General features: G+C 44.0%; 1 protein-coding gene across 1 annotated transcript; it reads left to right on the plus strand.

The window, feature by feature from the left end:
• The first annotated feature begins 2,633 nt into the window (after positions 1 to 2,633).
• On the plus strand, positions 2,634 to 19,160 carry LOC133558750 (growth/differentiation factor 10-like). The gene is made up of 3 exons (XM_061909908.1): positions 2,634 to 3,134; positions 17,455 to 18,557; positions 18,630 to 19,160. The coding sequence occupies exons 1-3, from the start codon at positions 2,918 to 2,920 to the stop codon at positions 18,819 to 18,821; spliced, it is 1,512 nt and encodes a 503-aa protein (XP_061765892.1). The 5' UTR covers positions 2,634 to 2,917; the 3' UTR covers positions 18,822 to 19,160.
• The last annotated feature ends 2,333 nt before the right edge of the window (positions 19,161 to 21,493 follow it).

The raw sequence follows: 21,493 nt of genomic DNA on the forward strand, positions 1-21,493 counted from the left end.
GTGTGTTGGAGTCACACTACACAAGTGTGTTGGACTCACACTACACGAGTGTGTTGGAGTCACACTACATGAGTGTGTTGGAGTCACACTACACGAGTGTGTTGGACTCACACTACACGAGTGTGTTGGAGTCACACTACACGAGTGTGTTGGACTCACACTACACGAGTGTGTTGGAGTCACACTACACGAGTGTGTTGGAGTCACACTACAAGAGTGTGTTGGAGTCACACTACATGAGTGTGTTGGAGTCAATCCACACGAGTGTGTTGGAGTCACACTACACGAGTGTGTTGGAGTCACACTACACGAGTGTGTTGGAGTCACACTACACGAGTGTGTTGGAGTCACACTACACGAGTGTGTTGGAGTCACACTACACGAGTGTGTTGGAGTCACACTACACGAGTGTGTTGGAGTCACACTACACGAGTGTGTTGGAGTCACACTACATGAGTGTGTTGGAGTCATACTACACGAGTGTGTTGGAGTCACACTACATGAGTGTGTTGGAGTCACACTACACGAGAGTGTTGAAGTCACACTACATGAGTGTGTTGGAGTCACACTACATGAGTGTGTTGGAGTCACACTACACGAGTGTGTTGAAGTCACACTACACGAGTGTGTTGGAGTCACACTACACGAGTGTGTTGGAGTCACACTACATGAGTGTGTTGGAGTCACACTACACGAGAGTGTTGAAGTCACACTACATGAGTGTGTTGGAGTCACACACACTACACGAGTGTGTTGGAGTCACACTACATGAGTGTGTTGGAGTCACACTACACGAGTGTGTTGGAGTCACACTACACGAGTGTGTTGAAGTCACACTACATGAGTGTGTTGAAGTCACACTACACGAGTGTGTTGGAGTCACACTACACGAGTGTGTTGGAGTCACACTACATGAGTGTGTTGGAGTCACACTACACGAGTGTGTTGGAGTCACACTACACGAGTGTGTTGGAGTCACACTACATGAGTGTGTTGGAGTCACACTACACGAGTGTGTTGGAGTCACACTACATGAGTGTGTTGGAGTCACACTACACGAGTGTGTTGGAGTCACACTACACGAGTGTGTTGGAGTCACACTACATGAGTGTGTTGGAGTCACACTACAAGAGTGTGTTGGAGTCACACTACACGAGTGTGTTGGAGTCACACTACAAGAGTGTGTTGGAGTCACACTACACGAGTGTGTTGGAGTCACACTACACGAGTGTGTTGGAGTCACACTACATGAGTGTGTTGGAGTCACACTACACGAGTGTGTTGGAGTCACACTACATGAGTGTGTTGGAGTCACACTACACGAGTGTGTTGGAGTCACACTACACGAGTGTGTTGGAGTCACACTACACGAGTGTGTTGGAGTCACACTACATGAGTGTGTTGGAGTCACACTACACGAGTGTGTTGGAGTCACACTACATGAGTGTGTTGGAGTCACACTACACGAGTGTGTTGGAGTCACACTACACGAGTGTGTTGGAGTCACACTACATGAGTGTGTTGGAGTCACACTACACGAGTGTGTTGGAGTCACACTACATGAGTGTGTCGGAGTCACACTACACGAGTGTGTCGGAGTCACACTACACGAGTGTGTTGGAGTCACACTACACAAGTGTGTTGGAGTCACACTACACGAGTGTGTTGGAGTCACACTACACGAGTGTGTTGGAGTCACACTACAAGAGTGTGTTGGAGTCACACTACACGAGTGTGTTGGAGTCACACTACACGAGTGTGTTGGAGTCACACTACAAGAGTGTGTTGGAGTCACACTACACGAGTGTGTTGGAGTCACACTACACGAGTGTGTTGGAGTCACACTACACGAGTGTGTTGGAGTCACACTACACGAGTGTGTTGGAGTCACACTACACGAGTGTGTTGGAGTCACACTACACGAGTATGTTGGAGTCACACTACAAGGGTGTGTTGGAGTCACACTACACGAGTGTGTTGGAGTCACACTACAAGGGTGTGTTGGAGTCACACTACACGAGTGTGTTGGAGTCACACTACACGAGTGTGTTGGAGTCACACTACACGAGTGTGTTGGAGTCACACTACATGAGTGTGTTGGAGTCACACTACATGAGTGTGTTGAAGTCACACTACATGAGTGTGTTGGAGTCACACTACATGAGTGTGTTGGAGTCACACTACATGAGTGTGTTGGAGTCACACTACATGAGTGTGTTGGAGTCACACTACACGAGTGTGTTGGAGTCACACTACATGAGTGTGTTGGAGTCACACTACATGAGTGTGTTGGAGTCACACTACATGAGTGTGTTGGAGTCACACTACATGAGTGTGTTGGAGTCACACTACACGAGTGTGTTGGAGTCACACTTCATGAGTGTGTTGGAGTCACACTACACGAGTGTGTTGGAGTCACACTACACGAGTGTGTTGGAGTCACACTACATGAGTGTGTTGGAGTCACATTACACGAGTGTGTTGGAGTCACACTACACGAGTGTGTTGGAGTCACACTACATGAGTGTGTTGGAGTCACACTACACGGCAGCAAGAAGACATCATCATCATCTGCATGTGAAAAAGAGAAAGGGGGCGGGGTGTCAGCATCATGACCCTGGTTGCCGGCTGCAGAGAACTTAACTGCGCGCTCTTTGGCCCCACGGGAGTGGACGTCAGCAGCTCGGCAAGCCTCTCTCACACTCACACTCACAAGTGGAAATAAAAGTAGCTGCTCGACTACATAACTTGAAGGCGCACACAGACGACAGCGTGGAACTTTTACGCACGGCATTTTCGTCCTGACGCGCCAGAGGAATCCACTTATTATTATTTTTTAACCCTTTCCTCCCACGCAACTTTGCGCTATCTGGAATTCCTTTCCTATACTACTATCATTTTAAGAACTATTTCAGCGATGTTGTCCACGCACCTGCCGCTGTTGGTGTTGAACTGTTTTCTGGGTGTCGTGTCAAGCAGGACGGCGCAGGACCAGAGTTTTCCGCGGTCCCGATCGTCAGGGGACGTGGATCGGGACGTGGTTTTCCAGCATATGTCCAAACTGTATGAGAGATGCAAGAGCGAGCGGCACATCAAAGAGGGAAACACGATCAGGACCTTCAAAGCAAGCCAAGGTGCGTTAAATATACCCCAAAAATATAAATAGGCTAAATCTTGCAATAGACAACCAGTGGAAAATCTGCAAAACAAACAACAAAGAAATTACTTAGTTTTTTAATTGAGTTGAATTTCTAAAACGGTGTCACCAGTGGGCATACTGTACTTCAGTGGTTCTCAAATGGGGGTACTTGAAGGTATGCCAAGGGGTACGTGAGATTTTTTTTAAATATTCTAAAAATAGCAACATTAAAAAAATCCTTTATATATATATGTATTGAATAAGGCTTAACGGTGGGTGAGGGGTTAGTGCGTCTGCCTCACAATACAAAGATCCTGGGTTCGATCCTGCGCTCGGGATCTTTCTGTGTGGAGTTTGCATGTTCTCCCCGTGACTGCGTGGGTTCCCTCCGGGTACTCCGGCTTCCTCCCACTTCCAAAGACATGCACCTGGGGATAGGTTGATTGGCAACACTAAATTGGCCCTAGTGTGTGAATGTTGTCTGTCTATCTGTGTTGGCCCTGCGATGAGGTGGCGACTTGTCCAGGGTGTACCCCGCCTTCCGCCCGATTGTAGCTGAGATAGGCGCCAGCGCCCCCCGCCACCCCAAAAGGGGATAAGCGGTAGAAAATGGATGGGAATGGATGTATTGAATAATACTTCAACAAAATATGTTAATATGTAAGTTCATAAACTGTGAAAATAAATACAACAATGCAATATTCAGTGTTGACAGCTGGATTTTTTTGTGGATATGTTCCATAAATATTGATGTTAAAGATTTCTTTTTTTGTGAACAAATGTTTGGAATTAAGTTCATGAATCCAGATGGATCTCTATTACAATCCCCAAAGAGGACACTTTAAGTTGATGAAATATTTATTCATAATTTAAACACTTGTTTATTTTTCAACAAGTTTTAGGTTATTTTTATATCTTTTTTTCCCAAATAGTTTAAGAAAGACCACTACAAATGAGCAATATTTGCACTGTTATACAATTTAATAAACCAGAAACTGATGACATAGTGCTGTATTTTACTTCTTTATCTCTTTTTTTTTTCCAACCAAAAATGCTTTGCTCTGATTAGGGGGTACTTGAATTAAAAACATGTTCCCAGGGGGTACATCACTGAAAAAAGGTTGAGAACCACTGCTGTACATTATTAACGCACGCCAGTTTTGATTGACATGATGTACTAAAATGTACTACTGTAACAACATAGTAAAGTACAGTATTGCGATATTTTTCAACCTTTTTTGAGTTGTCGCATTTTTTCCACCACCAGCAGAAATCATTAAAAAATTAAACTCAGTTGACAATAAAAAGTCATTGTCAATATTGTTGGGTATGACTTTAAACCATAACCAAACATGCATCACTATGGCTCTTTTCTTAAAGTAGGTCTACTGTCGCACCTGTGACATCACGCCGTGACTTATTTTGAGTGTTTTGGTGTTTTCCCGTGCGAAATGTTTTACTTCTTGTCTTGCGCTCCTATTTTGGTGGCTTTTCCGGTTTTGTCGGTATTTTCCTGTTGCAGTTTCATGTCTTCCTTTGAGCGCTATTCCCCGCACCGGCTTTGTTTTCGCAATCAAGACTAATTAAGTTATGCGGACGCTATCCTCCTTTTGTCGGGACATTGTTGATTGTCATGTCGTGTACGGATGTACTTTGTGGACGCCGTCTGCTGTAAGTCTTTGCTGTCGTCCAGCATTCTGTCTTTGTTTACTTTGCAGCCAGTTCAGTTTTAGTTTCGTTTTGCATAGCCATCCCTAAGCTTCATTCCCTTCATTGTTTATTTTTGGTTTAAGTGTTGGATACTTTTTTACCTGCACACTGCCCCCCGCATATTGTGATAACGACAAACCATGTTCCCGACATCTACAAAGCAATTAGCTATCTGCTGCCACCTACTGATATCGAAGAGTATTACACGGTTACTCTGCAGAGGTCTAGACAGCACAGACACTCAAGAACGGCACATATGCAGAGTATAAATACTGGGTTAGTATCTTTAACCCAATCAGGTGAAATTAAATAATCTCCCATGGCACACTAGACTGTGGTTAAAAAACACTACTATGGACAACCAGGGGAAAATCTGCAAAAAAAACTACAAATAATTGCATTGGTTGTGATTGATTTTAATTTATAAAACTGTGCAATATTTTGATGCAAGAGCAGAGTATTGATTGACATGATGTACAAACCCTATTTCCATATGAGTTGGGAAATTGAGTTAGATGTAAATATAAACGGAATAAAATGATTTGTAAATCATTTTCAACCCATATTCAGTTGAATATGCTACAAAGACAACATATAATAACAAATAATAATAAACTTTAGAATTTGATGATAGCAACACGTGACAAAGAAGTTGGGAAAGGTGGCAATAAATACTGATAAAGTTGAGGAATGCTCATCAAACACTTATATGTAACATCTCACAGGTGTGCAGGCTAATTGGGAACAGGTGGGTGCCATGATTGGGTATAAAAACAGCTTCCATAAAATGCTAAGTAATTCACAAACAAGGATGGAGCGAGGGTCACCACTTTGTAAGCAAATTGTCGAACAGTTTTAGAACAACATTTCTCAAAGAGCTATTGCAAGGAATTTAGGGATTTTACCATCTACGGTCCGTAAAATCATCAAAAAGTTCAGAGCATCTGGAGAAATCACTGCATGAAAGCGATGATATTACAGACTTTTAGTCCCTCGGGCGGTACTGCATCAAAAACCGACATCAGTGTGTAAAGAATATCACCACATGGGCTCAGGAACACTCCATAAAACCACTGTCAGTAACTACAGTTGGTCGCTACATCTGTAAGTGCAAGTTAAAACTCTACTATGCAAAGCCAAACCTGTTTATCAACAATATCCCGAAACGCCGCCGGCTTGGCTGGGCCCGAGCTCACCTAAGATGGACTGATGCAAAGTGGAAAGGTGTTCTGTGGTCTGACGAGTCCACATTTCAAATTATATTTGGAAACTGTGGATATGGTGTCCTCCGGAACAAAGAGGAAAATAACCATTCAGATTGTTATAGGCGCAAAGTTCAAAAGCCAGCATCTGTGATGGTATGGGGGTGTATTAGTGCCCAAGGCATGGGTGACTTACACATCTGTGAAGCCACCATTAATGCTGAAAGGTCCATACAGGTTTTGGAGCAACATATGTTGTCATCCAAGCAACGTTATCTTGGACGCCCCTGCTTATTTCAGCAAGACAAGTGTTACAACAGCGTGGCTTCGTAAAAAAAAGAGTGCGGGTACTTTCCTGGCCCGCCTGCAGTCCAGACCTGTCTCCCATGGAAAATGTGTGGCGCATTATGAAGCGTAAAATACGACAGCGGAAACCCCGGACTGTTGAACGACTAAAGCTTTACATAAAACAATAATGGGAAAGAATTCCACTTTCAAAGCTTCAAAGATTAGTTTCCTCAGTTCTCAGAGTGTTGTTAAAAGAAAAGGGGATGTAACACAGTGGTGAACATGCCCTTTCCCAACTACTTTGGCACGTGTTGCAGCCATGAAATTCTAAGTTAATTATTATTTGCAAAAAAAGTTTATGAGTTTGAACATCAAATATCTTGTCTTTGTAGTGCATTCAACTGAATATAAATAAATAAATGATAAATGGGTTGTACTTGTATAGCGCTTTTCTACCTTCAAGGTACTCAAAGCGCTTTGACACTACTTCCACATTTACACACACATTCACACACTGATGGAGGGAGCTGCCATGCAAGGCGCCAACCAGCACCCATCAGGAGCAAGGGTGAAGTGTCTTGCTCAGGACACAACAGACGTGACAAGGTTGGTACTAGGTGGGGATTGAACCAGGGACCCTTCGGTTGCGCACGGCCACTCTGCCACTGCGCCACGCCGTCCCTGGGTTGAAACGGATTTGCAAATCATTGTATTTTGTTTATATTTACATTAGGGACGGCGTGGCGCAGTGGGAAAGTGGCCGTGCGCAACCCGAGGGTCACTGGTTCAAATCCCACCTAGTACCAACCTCGTCACGTCCGTTGTGTCCTGAGCAAGACACTTCACCCTTGCTCCTGATGGGTGCTGGTTAGCGCCTTGCATGGCAGCTCCCTCCATCAGTGTGTGAATGTGTGTGTGAATGGGTAAATGTGGAAGTAGTGTCAAAGCGCTTTGAGTACCTTGAAGGTAGAAAAGCGCTATACAAGTACAACCCATCCATCCATCCATCTTCTTCCGCTTATCCGAGGTCGGGTCGCGGGGGCAACAGCCTAAGCAGGGAAACCCAGACTTCCCTCTCCCCAGCCACTTCGTCTAGCTCTTCCCGGGGGATCCCGAGGCGTTCCCAGGCCAGCCGGGAGACATAGTCTTCCCAACGTGTCCTGGGTCTTCCCCGTGGCCTCCTACCGGTTGGACGTGCCCTAAACACCCCCCTAGGGAGGCGTTCGGGTGGCATCCTGACCAGATGCCTGAGCCACCTCATCTGGCTCCTCTCGATGTGAAGGAGCAGCGGCTTTACTTTGAGTTCCTCCCGGATGGCAGAGCTTCTCACCCTATCTCTAAGGGAGAGCCCCGCCACACGGCGGAGGAAACTCATTTCTGCCGCTTGTACCCGTGATCTTATCCTTTCGGTCATGACCTAAAGCTCATGACCATAGGTGAGGATGGGAACGTAGATCGACCGGTAAACTGAGAGCTTTGCCTTCCGGCTCAGCTCCTTCTTCACCACAACGGATCGGTACAACGTCCGCATTACTGAAGACGCCGCACCGATCCGCCTGTCGATCTCACGATCCACTCTTCAAGTACAAGTACAACCCATTTATCATTTATCTAACACAATTTCCCAACTCACATGGAAACGGGGTTTGTACTCAAATGTACCACTTTAACAACACAGTGCAGTATTGTATTGTGATTGCAATTTGCAGTGATGTAGACTTGGCTATTTGTAAAATTGGGACTCAAGCAAATAAATCGAGAAGCCAAAATAGTCCACATTTGTCAGTTTTATGCATGCAGGGCAATACTACAACAAGGCAACGTTTCTTTGCTATTGTGTACCTAATGTTTTGGCCAGTCGGTGTCGATTGCAAACCCTCAGTGAGGCTTCATGTCTCGGCCCGGCACTCCAAAATAGGTGCGATTGTTTGGGAACCGTCTGAGAATGCATTTAAATGATGTTGGGACACTGAAACAGCTGCCTTTGATACCCTGCCCGACATCATGTCTGGTCCAAACCAGAGTCAGGCGCCTCAGAGTGTCATTGTCATGGCTTCTGTGTTTGTGTTGTGGCTCCGGGACATGTGTGACTCCACGTTCTGCAGTCAAGGGGGGCGGGTTCTCAGTCACAGCACTTTTGATGCTGTTTTTATAACTCATTTATATCCCATGTACTTCTCACATGGCGTAACATAACAGGCGTGTATTTTGACTGCAATAGATGCGTGTAATCTAAGGAGAGATGTGAGGGGAGTTTTCACAACAATGGGAGACCTGTTAAAACAGTTGATTGTGTCGCGGTGCCTCCATGGGCTGAGGGTGCAGGCTGGGTTATAAAAGGGCTCAGAGCGAAGCTTGAGGTAAGCATTTCCATATGCAGGCCGAATCTGAGGTAATGTATATCTCCTGAGTCAGTCCATACTTCCGCTGAACTCTTACACAATGAACAATACGTCCGCTGTTGGAAGTTAATGTTCATCGTGAATCTGGAGAGTTCCCTCTGCTTGAACCTCCACCCCCTGCCACCCACATCCCCCCAGAGACTGCTTACTCTTACAGGGCAGCTTCTGCAGGCATGTCCCAGCCACTCAGCCCGGCGATGTAACAAAGTATTTTTAACGCGGAGAGGTGTTTAATTGCACCACTTTAGATCATGTGAAGCACTTTTACAGCTTAACTTACAGGGGAACATTATCAGCAGACCTATGTAAGCGTCAATATATACCTTGATGGGGCAGAAAAAAGACCATCTATTTTTTTTAACCGATTTCCGAACTCTAAATGGGTGAATTTTGGCGAATTAAACGCCTTTCTGTTTATCTCGCTGGAGGCGATGACGTCAGAATGTGACGTCGCCGAGGTAACACACCCACCATTTTCATTTTCAACACATTAAAAAACACCGGGTCTCAGCTCTGTTATTTTCCGTTTTTTTGACTATTTTTTTGGAACCTTGGAGGTGTGTTGTCGGAGGGTGTAACAACACTAACAGGGAGGGATTCAAGTTGCACCACTGGCCCGAAGATGCGAAAGTGGCAAGAAATCTGCCGCCAGACCCCCATTGAATGTGCCAGAGTGTCTCCACATTTGACCGGCGATGCTAAGACAGACATGGCACAGAGATGTATGGATAACCTGCAGATGCATTTGCAACGATAGTCAACGAAATCACAAAGGTGAGTTTTGTTGATTTTGACTGCCAGCTAATCGATGCTAACATGCTATTTACCGGCGGTGCTAAAGTAGACATGGCACAGAGATGTATGGATAACCTGTAGATGCATTTGCAACGATTAAGTCAACGAAATCACAAAGGTGAGTTTTGTTGATTTTGAATGCCAGCTAATCGATGCTAACATGCTACGCTAATCGATGCTAACATGCTACGCTAATCGATGCTAACATGCTATTTACCGGCGGTGCTAAAGCAGACATGGCACAGAGATGTATTGATAACCTGCAGATGCATTTGCAACGATAGTCAAAGAAATCACGAAGGTGAGTTTTGTTGATTTTGACTGCCAGCTAATCGATGCTAACATGCTACGCTAATCGATGCTAACATGCTATTTACCGGCGGTGCTAAAGCAGACATGACACAGAGATGTATGGATAACCTGTAGATGCATTTGCAACGATTAAGTCAACGAAATCACAAAGGTGAGTTTTGTTGATTTTGACTGCCAGCTAATCGATGCTAACATGCTACGCTAATCGATGCTAACATGCTATTTACCGGCGGTGCTAAAGCAGACATGGAACCGAGATGTATGGATAACCTGAAGATCAGGGGCGCTCACACTTTTTCTGCAGGCGAGCTACTTTTCAATTGACCAAGTCGAGGAGATCTACCTCATTCCTATTTATAATTTATATTTATTTATTTATGAAAGAGACATTTTTGTTAACAAGTTAATGGTGTTTAATGATAATACAAGCATGTTTAACACACATAGATTCCTTTCTTTCATGAAGACAAGAATATAAGTTGGTGTATTACCTGATTCGGATGACTCGCATTGATTGGAATTAGACAGTGGTGCTGATAACGTCCGCATTTTCAAATGGAGGAAAAAAAAAGTCCTCCTTTCTGTCCAATACCACATGAAAGTGGTTGGATTTGGCATCTCATTTGTCCAACTTGCATACTGGTTTTTAAACACTTTGTTATGAGAGTAGCATATGTGTGTGGCCCTTTAATGTCTGGCAGCAGGTGAGTGACGTCAGTGAGTGTGCGGGTGGGCAAGCAAATGAGAAAGCGGTCGCTGAGGGCGGGGGAGAAATACATTGGCATCAAACTCCGTAGCTTGCTAGCTTTCTGAGACTCTTATTTTGTTAGCACAGGCAGGATGAAACAGGTCTTTTATGGTGAAGACAGGAACTGTGGAGTCGGTCTTTAGAGTTTTGACAGTAGGTACGGAGTCTCTAGAAATAAAATGTGTTTCTCTGCGTCCGCCCTGTTAGTGATTTTTTTCTTAAATATGAGCTCGCAGCAGCCAGCGTCATCTCACAAGATCCTCGGGTGCCGAGAATGTCAAACAACTGACGAAAGTGAAGTCTTGGTATGATTGATGATTGCTCATTTTTATGTCTATTTTTTAATGCCTGGCTTGAGATCGACTGACACACCCTCCGAGATCGACCAGTCGATCGCGATCGACGTAATGGGCACCCCTGCTGTAGATGCATTTGCAACTATATCACGTTTCCTTCCACCCACATTTAAGGCGAAACAAACACTTACCAATCGACGGATTTAAGTTGCTCCAGTGTCAAAAGATGCGAAAGTCCTGATCGTTTGGTCCGCACATTTTACCGGCGATGCTAACGCAGCTATTCGGCCATGCTATGACTATGAATAGCGTCAATAGCTATTCGCTCAATAGCTTCAGTTTCTTCTTCAATATTTTCATACTCCAACCATCTGTTTCAATACATGCGTAATCTGTTGAATCGCTGAAATCAGAGTTTGAATCCGAGCTAATGTCGCTATATCTTGCTGTGGTATTCCCATTGTTTGTTTACATTGGCAGCACTGTGTGACGTCACAGGGAAATGGCCAGTGTCTTCGCAGAGAGCCGAAAATAAGGCACTTTAAAGCTTTATTTAGGGATATTCCGAGACCGGTAAAATTTAAAAAAAAACTTCAAAAAATACAACAAGCCACTGGGAACTGATTTTTATTGTTTTTAACCCTTTTGAAATTGTGATAATGTTACCCTTTAAATCTTTTCCTGTAGTCTCACATGACTTTAGCACCTTGTACGGTTCAATTTTAGTTCAACGGCAGGGTACAACACAAATCTGCTTGGGAAAATATGTCCATTTTCTAAAGATGCAAATCAATTGTTGGCTGTTGCATTGTCCAAAATGAACTATGGCAAATGTTATAAGATGTGATTGTTACGCCTGTGTGGCATCGTGGTACCGGGTTCGATTCCCTCGAGGATGCGTCAAAATTGAACACAGCAAAGGTTTATTCTACAACAAGGATCTAAGAAACAAAACACTGGAGCTAACAAAAGGAAACCAAAGACGCTAGTATGAGAACTAGGTGATACAAAATACAAACTAAACTGACCCGTAGGTACAAAAGAGAAAACAAAACTTTCAGCATGAGAACTGGAATTAACAATGGCTAGCGTGAAAAGCTTAGCGAGAATATACATACATGAGAGTATTGCAGGCGTAACTCGTTGCGTGAAAAGCAAATCATGAACCCAGGCTGAACAAACAAAAAAGGACGGCTTATAAAGTGACGGTGATTATCTGTAGCAGGTGTGCGGGGCCGTGAGCAGCAGGTGAACTGATGAGTAACCATGGTAATGACTAAACAGGAAGTATGAGGGTAGAACGACGGAGTGATAAAAATGCAACAATAAACCATAATATGGGAAGATCGGGGTACGGATCTTAACAGTGATACAAATATTGTCCAATATTAGGCCAAAAACAGGGACACACGTGAGTCGCAGGTTTCAAAGTTTCTCCATCCATCCATGCATCATCTTATGCTTATCCGAGGTCGGGTCGCGGGGGCAACAGCCTAAGCAGGGAAGCCCAGACTTCCCTCTCCCCAGCCACTTCGTCTTGCTCTTCCCGGGGGATCCCGAGGCGTTCCCAGGCCAGCCGGGAGACATAGTCTTCCCAACGTGTCCTGGGTCTTCCCCGTGGCCTCCTACCAGCTGGACGTGCCCTAAACACCTCCCTAGGGAGGCGTTCGGGTGGCATCCTGACCAGATGCCCGAACCACCTCATCTGGCTCCTCTCGATGTGAAGGAGCAGCGGCTTTACTTTGAGTTCCTCCCGGATGGCAGAGCTTCTCACCCTATCTCTAAGGGAGAGACCCAAACTCATTTCGCCCGCTTGTACCCGTGATCTTATCCTTTCGGTCATGACCCAAAGCTCATGACCATAGGTGAGGATGGGAACGTAGATCGACCGGTAAATTGAGAGCTTTGCCTTCCGGCTCAGCTTCTTCTTCACCACAACGGATCGGTACAACGTCCGCATTACTGAAGACGCCGCACCGATCCGCCTGTCGATCTCACGATCCACTCTTCCCTCACTCGTGAACAAGACTCCTAGGTACTTGAACTCCTCCACTTGGGGCAGGGTCTCCCCCCCAACCCGGAGATGGCACTCCACCCTTTTCCGGGCAAGAACCATGGACTCGGACTTGGAGGCGCTGACTCTTATTCTCAAAGTTTCTAACAGTTTTCCTTTTGTAAATGTTATCACAAAATAATTTGTTGACTGTACAGAAAGCAGTTTTAATTTGGGTTGCCATTTGTCCCAACAAACTACAAACCCCATTTCCATATAAGTTGGAAAATTGTGTTAGATGTAAATATAAACGGAATACAATGATTTTGCAAATTATTTTCAACCCATATTCAGTTGAATATGCTACAAAGACAACATATTTGATGTTCAAACTGATAAACATTTCTTTTTTTTTTTTGCAAATAATCATTAACTTTAGAATTTGATGCCAGCAACACCTGACAAAGAAGTTGGGAAAGGTGGCAATAAATACTGATAAAGTTGAGGAATGCTCATCAAACACTTATATGGAACATCCCACAGGTGTGCAGGCTAATTGGGAACAGGTGGGTGCCATGATTGGGTATAAAAACAGCTTCCTAAAAAATGCTCAGTCTTTCACAAGAAAGGATGGGGCGAGGTACACCCCTTTGTCCACAACTGTGTGAGCAAATAGTCAAACAGTTTAAGAACAACGTTTCTCAAAGTGCAATTGCAAGAAATTTAGGGAGTTTAACATCTACGGTCTAAAATATCAAACGGTTCAAAGAATCTGGAGAAATCACTCCACGTAAGCGGCATGGCCGGAAACCAACATTGAATGACCGTGACTTTCGATCTCTCAGACGGCACTTTATCAAAAACCGACATCAATCTCCAAAGGATATCACCACATGGGCTCAGGAACACTTCCTAAAACCACTGTCACTAAACACAGTTGGTCGCTAGTTCTGTAAGTGCAAGTTAAAGCTCTACTATGCAAAGCGAAAGCCATTTATCAACAACATTCAGAAACGCCGCCGGCTTCTCTGGGCCCGAGATCATGTAAGATGGACTGATGCAAAGTGGAAAAGTGTTCTGTGGTCTGACGAGTCCACATTTCAAATTGTTTTTGGAAATATTCGACATCGTGTTGTCCGGACCAAAGGGGAAGCGAACCATCCAGACTGTTAGACGCAAAGTTCAAAAGCCAGCATCTGTGATGGTATGGGGGTGCATTAGTGCCCAAGGCATGGGTAACTTACACATCTATGAAGGCACCATTAAGGCTGAAAGGTACATACAGGTTTTGGAACAACATATGCTGCCATCTAAGCGCCGTCTTTTTCATGGACGCCCCTGCTTATTTCAGCAAGACAATGCCAAGCCACATTCAGCACGTTACAACAGCGTGACTTCGTAAAAAAAAAGAGCGCGGGTACCTTCCTGGCCGCAGAAAAAATACTACCTTAAAAATTATTTTAGGATTTTTAAAACACATATACCTTTTTTTTTATTTATTATTGTAAAGAATAATAAATACATTTTAATTTAAATTTTTCATTTTAGCTTCGTTTTTTCCGACGAAGAATATTTGTGAAATAATTCTTCAAACTTATGATTAAAATTCAAAAAGATGATTCTGGCAAATGTAGAAAATCTGTAGAATGAAATTTTAATCTTATTTCAAAGTCTTTTGATTTTCTTTTAAAATTTTTGTTCTGGAAAATCTAGAAGGAATAATGATTTGTCTCTGTTAGAAATATAGCTTGGTCCAATTTGTTATATATTCTAACAAAGTGCAGATTGGATTTTAACCTATTTAAAACATGTCATCAAAATTTTAAAATAATCTTAATCAGGAAAAAATAATAATGATTCCATCCATCCATCCATTTTCTGCCGCTTATTCCCGTTCGGGGTCGCGGGGGGCGCTGGCGCCTATCTCAGCTACAATCGGGCGGAAGGCGGGGTACACCCTGGACAAGTCGCCACCTCATCGCAGAATAAAATTTAAAAAATAATTTACGGAATAATGATTCCGTAAATTATTTTTTTAATTATTTCAAAAAGATTCGAATCAGCTAGTTTTTCTCTTCATTTTTTTCGGTTGGATTTTAAAGAGTCGAAATTAAAGATAAACTATATTTCAAAATGTAATTTTCCTTTTTTTTTTTCCTGTTTTCTCCTCCTTTAAACCGTTCGATTAAGTGTTTTTTTTATCATTTATTCTCTACAAAAAACCTTCCGTAAAAGGAAAAAAAAATGTACGACGGAATGACAGACAGAAATACCCATTTTTATGTATTTTTTGATAGTTACCTGTTTCTATATATATTTATTGTGAGAAATCATTAAGATGACCTTTCAATCCGGTTTCAGGGCAAATCACTCCACGGAGACAGCCCTCGCAAAAATGACTAATGATCTATTGCTAACGATGGATTCTGATGCGTCATCTATGTTGCTGCTCCTCGATCTTAGCGCTGCTTTCGATACCGTCGATCATAATATTTTATTAGAACGTATCAAAACACGAATTGGTATGTCAGACTTAGCCCTGTCTTGGTTTAACTCTTATCTTACTGATAGGATGCAGTGTGTCTTCCATAACAGTGTGACCTCGGACTACGTTAAGGTAACGTGTGGAGTTCCCCAGGGTTCGGTCCTTGGCCCTGCACTCTTCAGCATCTACATGTTGCCGCTAGGTGACATCATACGCAAATACGGTGTTAGCTTTCACTGTTATGCTGATGACACCCAACTCTACATGCCCCTAAAGCTGACCAACACGCCGGATTGTAGTCAGCTGGAGGCGTGTCTTAATGAAATCAAACAATGGATGTCCGCTAACTTTTTGCAACTCAACGCCAAAAAAACGGAAATGCTGATTATCGGTCCTGCTAGACACTGAACTCTATTTAATAATACAACTCTAACATTTGACAACCAAACAATTAAACAAGGCGTCACGGTAAAGAATCTGGGTATTATCTTCGACCCAACTCTCTCCTTTGAGTCACACATTAAAAGCGTTACTAAAACGGCCTTCTTTCATCTCCGTAATATCGCTAAAATTCGCTCCATTTTGTCCACTAAAGACGCTGAGATCATTATCCATGCGTTTGTTACGTCTCGCCTCGACTACTGTAACGTATTATTTTTGGGTCTCCCCATGTCTAGCATTAAAAGATTACAGTTGGTACAAAATGCGGCTGCTAGACTTTTGACAAGAACAAGAAAGTTTGATCATATTACGCCTGTACTGTATATACCTTTATATACATATATACATACATATATACCTGTACTGTATATACCTTTATATACATATATACATACATATATACCTATACTGTATATACCTTTATATACATATATACATACATATATACCTATACTGTATATACCTTTATATACATATATACATACATATATACCTATACTGGCTCACCTGCACTGGCTTCCTGTGCACTTAAGATGTGACTTTAAGGTTTTACTACTTACGTATAAAATACTACACGGTCTAGCTCCATCCTATCTTGCCGATTGTATTGTACCATATGTCCCGGCAAGAAATCTGCGTTCAAAGGACTCCGGCTTATTAGTGATTCCCAAAGCCCAAAAAAAGTCTGCGGGCTATAGAGCGTTTTCATTTCGGGCTCCAGTACTCTGGAATGCCCTCCCGGTAACAGTTCGAGATGCTACCTCAGTAGAAGCATTTAAGTCTCATCTTAAAACTCATCTGTATACTCTAGCCTTTAAATAGACTCCCTTTTTAGACCAGTTGATCTGCCGTTTCTTTTCTTTTTCTTCTATGTCCCACTCTCCCTTGTGGAGGGGGTCCGGTCCGATCCGGTGGCCATGTACTGCTTGCCTGTGTATCGGCTGGGGACATCTCTGCGCTGCTGATCCGCCTCCGCTTGGGATGGTTTCCTGCTGGCTCCGCTGTGAACGGGACTCTCGCTGCTGTGTTGGATCCGATTTGGACTGGACTCTCGCGACTGTGTTGGATCAATTGTGGATTGAACTTTCACAGTATCATGTTAGACCCGCTCGACATCCATTGCTTTCCTCCTCTCCAAGGTTCTCATAGTCATCGTTGTCACCGACGTCCCACTGGGTGTGAGTTTTCCTTGCCCTTATGTGGGCCTACCGAGGATGTCGTGGTGGTTTGTGCAGCCCTTTGAGACACTAGTGATTTAGGGCTATATAAGTAAACATTGATTGATTGATTGATGATCAGTGTTTCCACAGAGGAAAAATAGCATTAATTATTAAAATTGAGCAAATTGGCTATTTCTGGCAATTTATTTAAGTGTGTATCAAACTGGTAGCCCTTGGCATTAATCCGTACCCAAGAAGTAGCTCTTGGTTTCAAAAAGGTTGGTGACCCCTGTTGTAGAGAAAGAAACAGGCGAGAGGGATTTGGAGATGAAATGAAAACATTACAGAACCAAAAAACTTGGAACAGTGACAAAAGTAAATATTACCTTAATATAAACTGACTGAGGCTTCACTCGGCAGTTTTTGCTGTAGGATGTTGTGTTGACACTGACATGCTTGCTGACTGATGGATTGTCTTTGCAGTGCCCTCTGACCTCCGCACAGTGTACCACCTAAACCTTACAACGCTCCCGGACTCGGAGGTCATCCTCTCAGCCACATTCCACTTCCTGCTAGGACGGCTCCCTCCTCCAAAAGCGTGGATGTGTAAACGCATCAAGAGTCCGTCTTGCCGTCGCTCCCCCAAGTACCCGTCTCCGTCCGTCAGCCTGCTCCTTCACGCTGTCTCCTCCAGGTCAGGGGTTAGTTCTGGGTCAACAGGGTCATTTCTAGGCAATGTGACCTTACACCCCCACAGGAGAGGGGTGTGGCAGATGAAAGACGTGACCCAGGTCATAAAGGAGGCGCGGGACAAGGGTCACCTCCTACTGTCGGTGGAGTTGGACTCAGGACAGCATGACCAGAGAAAAGCAGAAGAGTCAGACATGGCCTACCTGTTAGTCTTTGCGGATGACCAAGCCTTGGCCGAGCCTAACAGTGTGGTTCCGAGCCTTCAGAGATACGACCCGTTCTCCGAGGGAGTAGAGCCTTCAACTTCCCCTCACCTTCTGCATGGACCTAATTTCTTACCAAAGATCAAAGGACGCATGAGGCGGGAAGCAACTTCTCTGCCAGACTCGATCGATAACAATGAGCTGCCTGAGGTTGACTTCAGGCTTGATGGATTCAGGAAGGACAACCTTTGGGAGAGCTCGTGGTATCCAGAAATCAAACCCAAAACGAAAGCCGGAAAACAAGAGAAACCAAGGAAGAGCCAAGAGGAAGGAAGCAGATGGCATGAAGAAGAATCAACCATGACGACCACGGATGGGTTCAAATCTGAAGACTCGGTCTTAAAAAGACAGAAAGTTGGTGCAAGTCGAAGGCACGAGCAGAGACATGAGGGGAGGGATCGCAGGAAGCACAACAAAGGCAGCGCTCACCCTCACTCTCCCATTTTGAATTTTGACGAACAAACTATGCGTAAGGCCAGAAGACGACAGTGGGAAGACACCCAGCACCAACGATGCTCCAGGAGGAACCTCCGAGTGGATTTCGCAGACATCGGCTGGAGCGAATGGGTCATTGCGCCACAAGCCTTCGATGCCTACTACTGCTCGGGCACATGTGGATTCCCCATGCCCAAGGTAAGAGGAAAACCACTCAGCTTACCTCATTTGTAGCCACCTTGCCTAACTCCTTTCTGTGACTTTCCGCAGGTGGTGAGGCCCTCGAACCACGCCACCATCCAGAGCATAGTTCGAGCCGTCGGGATCCTTTCAGGAGTTCCGGAACCTTGCTGCGTACCAGAGACGATGAGTCCTCTGGCAGTGCTCTATCGAGAAGAATCCAAGGACCTGGTGCTCAAGATTTACCCGAACATGTCTGTTCAGTCCTGCTCCTGCAGATAAAACTACAACAATTAAGGTGAAGGACAAACCAGGAATAAGACTTACCGGTACCTCTGATTTTTAAAATGTGTTTTTTTTTTTTTGCATTTGACATAACAGAGTCACTCGTGAAGTGTTTTACCGACAGAAACATAGGCTGTTGAACATTTATTTCCATGTTTTCTGTCCTATGACTCTGAGAGACTTTTAAAAGACTTTATCACAAGAAGATCACAGATATGGACTTGGATTCACATTTTCTGTGAAATCAAAAGCTTTCATGATAAAAAACAAAAATCAATATGTTGCAGAAAAGCTCACAGAGATAACTTATAAACATGTTGCTATATTTATACTTTTTACACCTTTGTCAATCTCACGATCCAATCTTCCCTAAGACTCCGAGGTACTTGGGGCAGGGTCTCCTCCGTTGGGGTGTACAAAGACATGAGCCGGAAGGCAAAGCTCTCAATTTACCGGTCGATCTACGTTCCCATCCTTACCTATGGTCTGGAGCTAGACCTATGGTCTAGGACAGGGGTGCCCACACTTTTTCTGCAGGCGAGCTACTTTTCAATTGACCAACTCGAGGGGATCTACCTCATTTATATATATCATTTATATTTATTTATTTATGAAAGAGACATTTTTGTAAACAAGTTAAATGTGTTTAATGATAATACAAGCATGTGTAACACATATAGATGTCTTTCTTTCACAAAGACAAGAATATAAGTTGGTGTATTACCTGATTCTGATGACTTGCATTGATTGGAATCAGACAGTAATGATGATAACGCCCACATTTTCAAATGGAGGAGAAAAAAAGTTGTCCTTTCTGTACAATACCACATGAAAGTGGTTGGTTTTTGGCATCTAATTCATCCAGCTTCCATACACTTTACAAGAAAAACATTGGCGGCAAATTCCGTAGCTTGCTTGATTGACATTCACGGCACCCGAGGGTCTTGTGAGATGACGCTGGCTGCTGCCAGTTCATTATTATGAAAAAATGACAGAGAGGAAGGCCAGAAACACTTTTTATTTCAACACTTTCGCGCCGTCCCTTCCGTCAAAACTCTAAAGGCCGACTGCACATTTCCCACCTTCACAATAAAAGCCCTGCTTCATGCTGCCTGCGCTAACAAAATAAGAGTCTCGGAAAGCTGGCGTGCACAAGTGATGTGCACGCCAGCTTTCTGAGGGATCGCTTGTGCACGCCAGTTTTTTTGAGACTCTGTATTTAGTTAGCGCAGGCAGCATGAAGCAGGGCTTTTATTGTGAAGATAGGAAATGTGCAGTCGGCCTTTAGAGTTTTGACGGAAGGGACGGTGCGAGAGTCTGTTGAAATAAAAAGTGTTTCTCGCCTTCCTCTCGGTCATATTTTCATAATAATGATCTTGCAGCAGCCAGCGTCATCTCACAAGACCCTCCGGTACCGTGAATGTCATTTAAGTGACGTCTTGGTGAAGATTGATGATCACTCATTTTTAGGTCTATTTTTTTTAAAAGCCTGGCTGGAGATCGACTGACACACCCCCCGCGGTCGACTGGTAGCTCGCCATCGACGTAATGGGCACCCCTGTACTAGGACAAGATCACGGGTACAAGCGGCCGAAATGAGTTTGGGTCTCTCCCTTAGAGATAGGGTGAGAAGCTCTGCCATCCGGGAGGAACTCAAAGTAAATTTGCTGCTCCTCCACATCGAGAGGAGCCAGATGAGGTGGTTCGGGCATCTGGTCAGGATGCCACCCGAACGCCTCCCTAGGGAGGTTTTTCAGGCACATCCAACCGGTAGGAGGCCACGGGGAAGACCCAGGACACGTTGGGAAGACTATGTCTCCCGGCTAGCCTGGGAACGCCTCGGGATCCCCCGGGAAGAGCTAGACGAAGTGGCTGGGGAGAGAAAAGTCTGGGCTTTCCTGCTTAGGCTGCTGCCCCCGCGACCTGACCTCGGATAAGCGGAAGAAGATGGATGGATGGACACCTTCGTCTATTTTTAAAGGCATCCTTTAAAACACCTACTTCCAACGTTATTCGACTATGGACCGGAAAGTTATCACTCATTGGTTTGAAATTGTTCAATTCCGTCAAACCACATCTCCTTTTATTATTATGAAATATTTTATGTTCTACTGTTGTGTTTTATGTTTCCATATGTTGTTTAAATTATGAAAATGTAGTTGTCTATAAGTTAGAGTAAAAAAAGTAATTTAATCCAACATTAGTATATTTTTTTAAATACTTTTGTTTCATACAGTCTTTGTCATTCTTCGCTAAAGGCCTACTGAATTGAGATTTTCTTATATAAACGGGGATAGCAGGTCCATTCTATGTGTCATACTTGATCATTTCACGATATTGCCATATTTTTGCTGGAAGGATTTAGTAGAGAACATCGACGATAAAGTTTGCAACTTTTGGTCGCTAATAAAAAAGCCTTGCCTGTACCAGAAGTAGCAGAGGATGTGCGCGTGACGTCACGGGTTGTAGAGCTCCTCACATCTGAACATTGTTTATAATGACACTTCACCCTTGCTCCTGATGGGTGCTGGTTGGCGCCTTGCATGGCAGCTCCCTCCATCAGTGTGTGAATGTGTGTGTGAATGGGTAAATGTGGAAGTAGTGTCAAAGCGCTTTGAGTACCTCGAAGGTAGAAAAGCGCTATACAAGTACAACCCATTTATTTATTT

The sequence above is a fragment of the Nerophis ophidion genome, linkage group LG09 (assembly GCF_033978795.1).
Source record: "Nerophis ophidion isolate RoL-2023_Sa linkage group LG09, RoL_Noph_v1.0, whole genome shotgun sequence".
NCBI lineage: Eukaryota > Metazoa > Chordata > Actinopteri > Syngnathiformes > Syngnathidae > Nerophis > Nerophis ophidion.

Coding starts and splice junctions, on each gene's coding strand:
- LOC133558750 (XM_061909908.1), top strand. CDS start 2,918: ATGTTGTCCACGCACCTGCCGCTGTTGGTGTTGAACTGTTTTCTGGGT. Junction 3,135..17,454: donor GACCTTCAAAGCAAGCCAAG/GTGCGTTAAATA, acceptor TTGTCTTTGCAG/TGCCCTCTGACCTCCGCACA. Junction 18,558..18,629: donor GTGGATTCCCCATGCCCAAG/GTAAGAGGAAAA, acceptor GACTTTCCGCAG/GTGGTGAGGCCCTCGAACCA.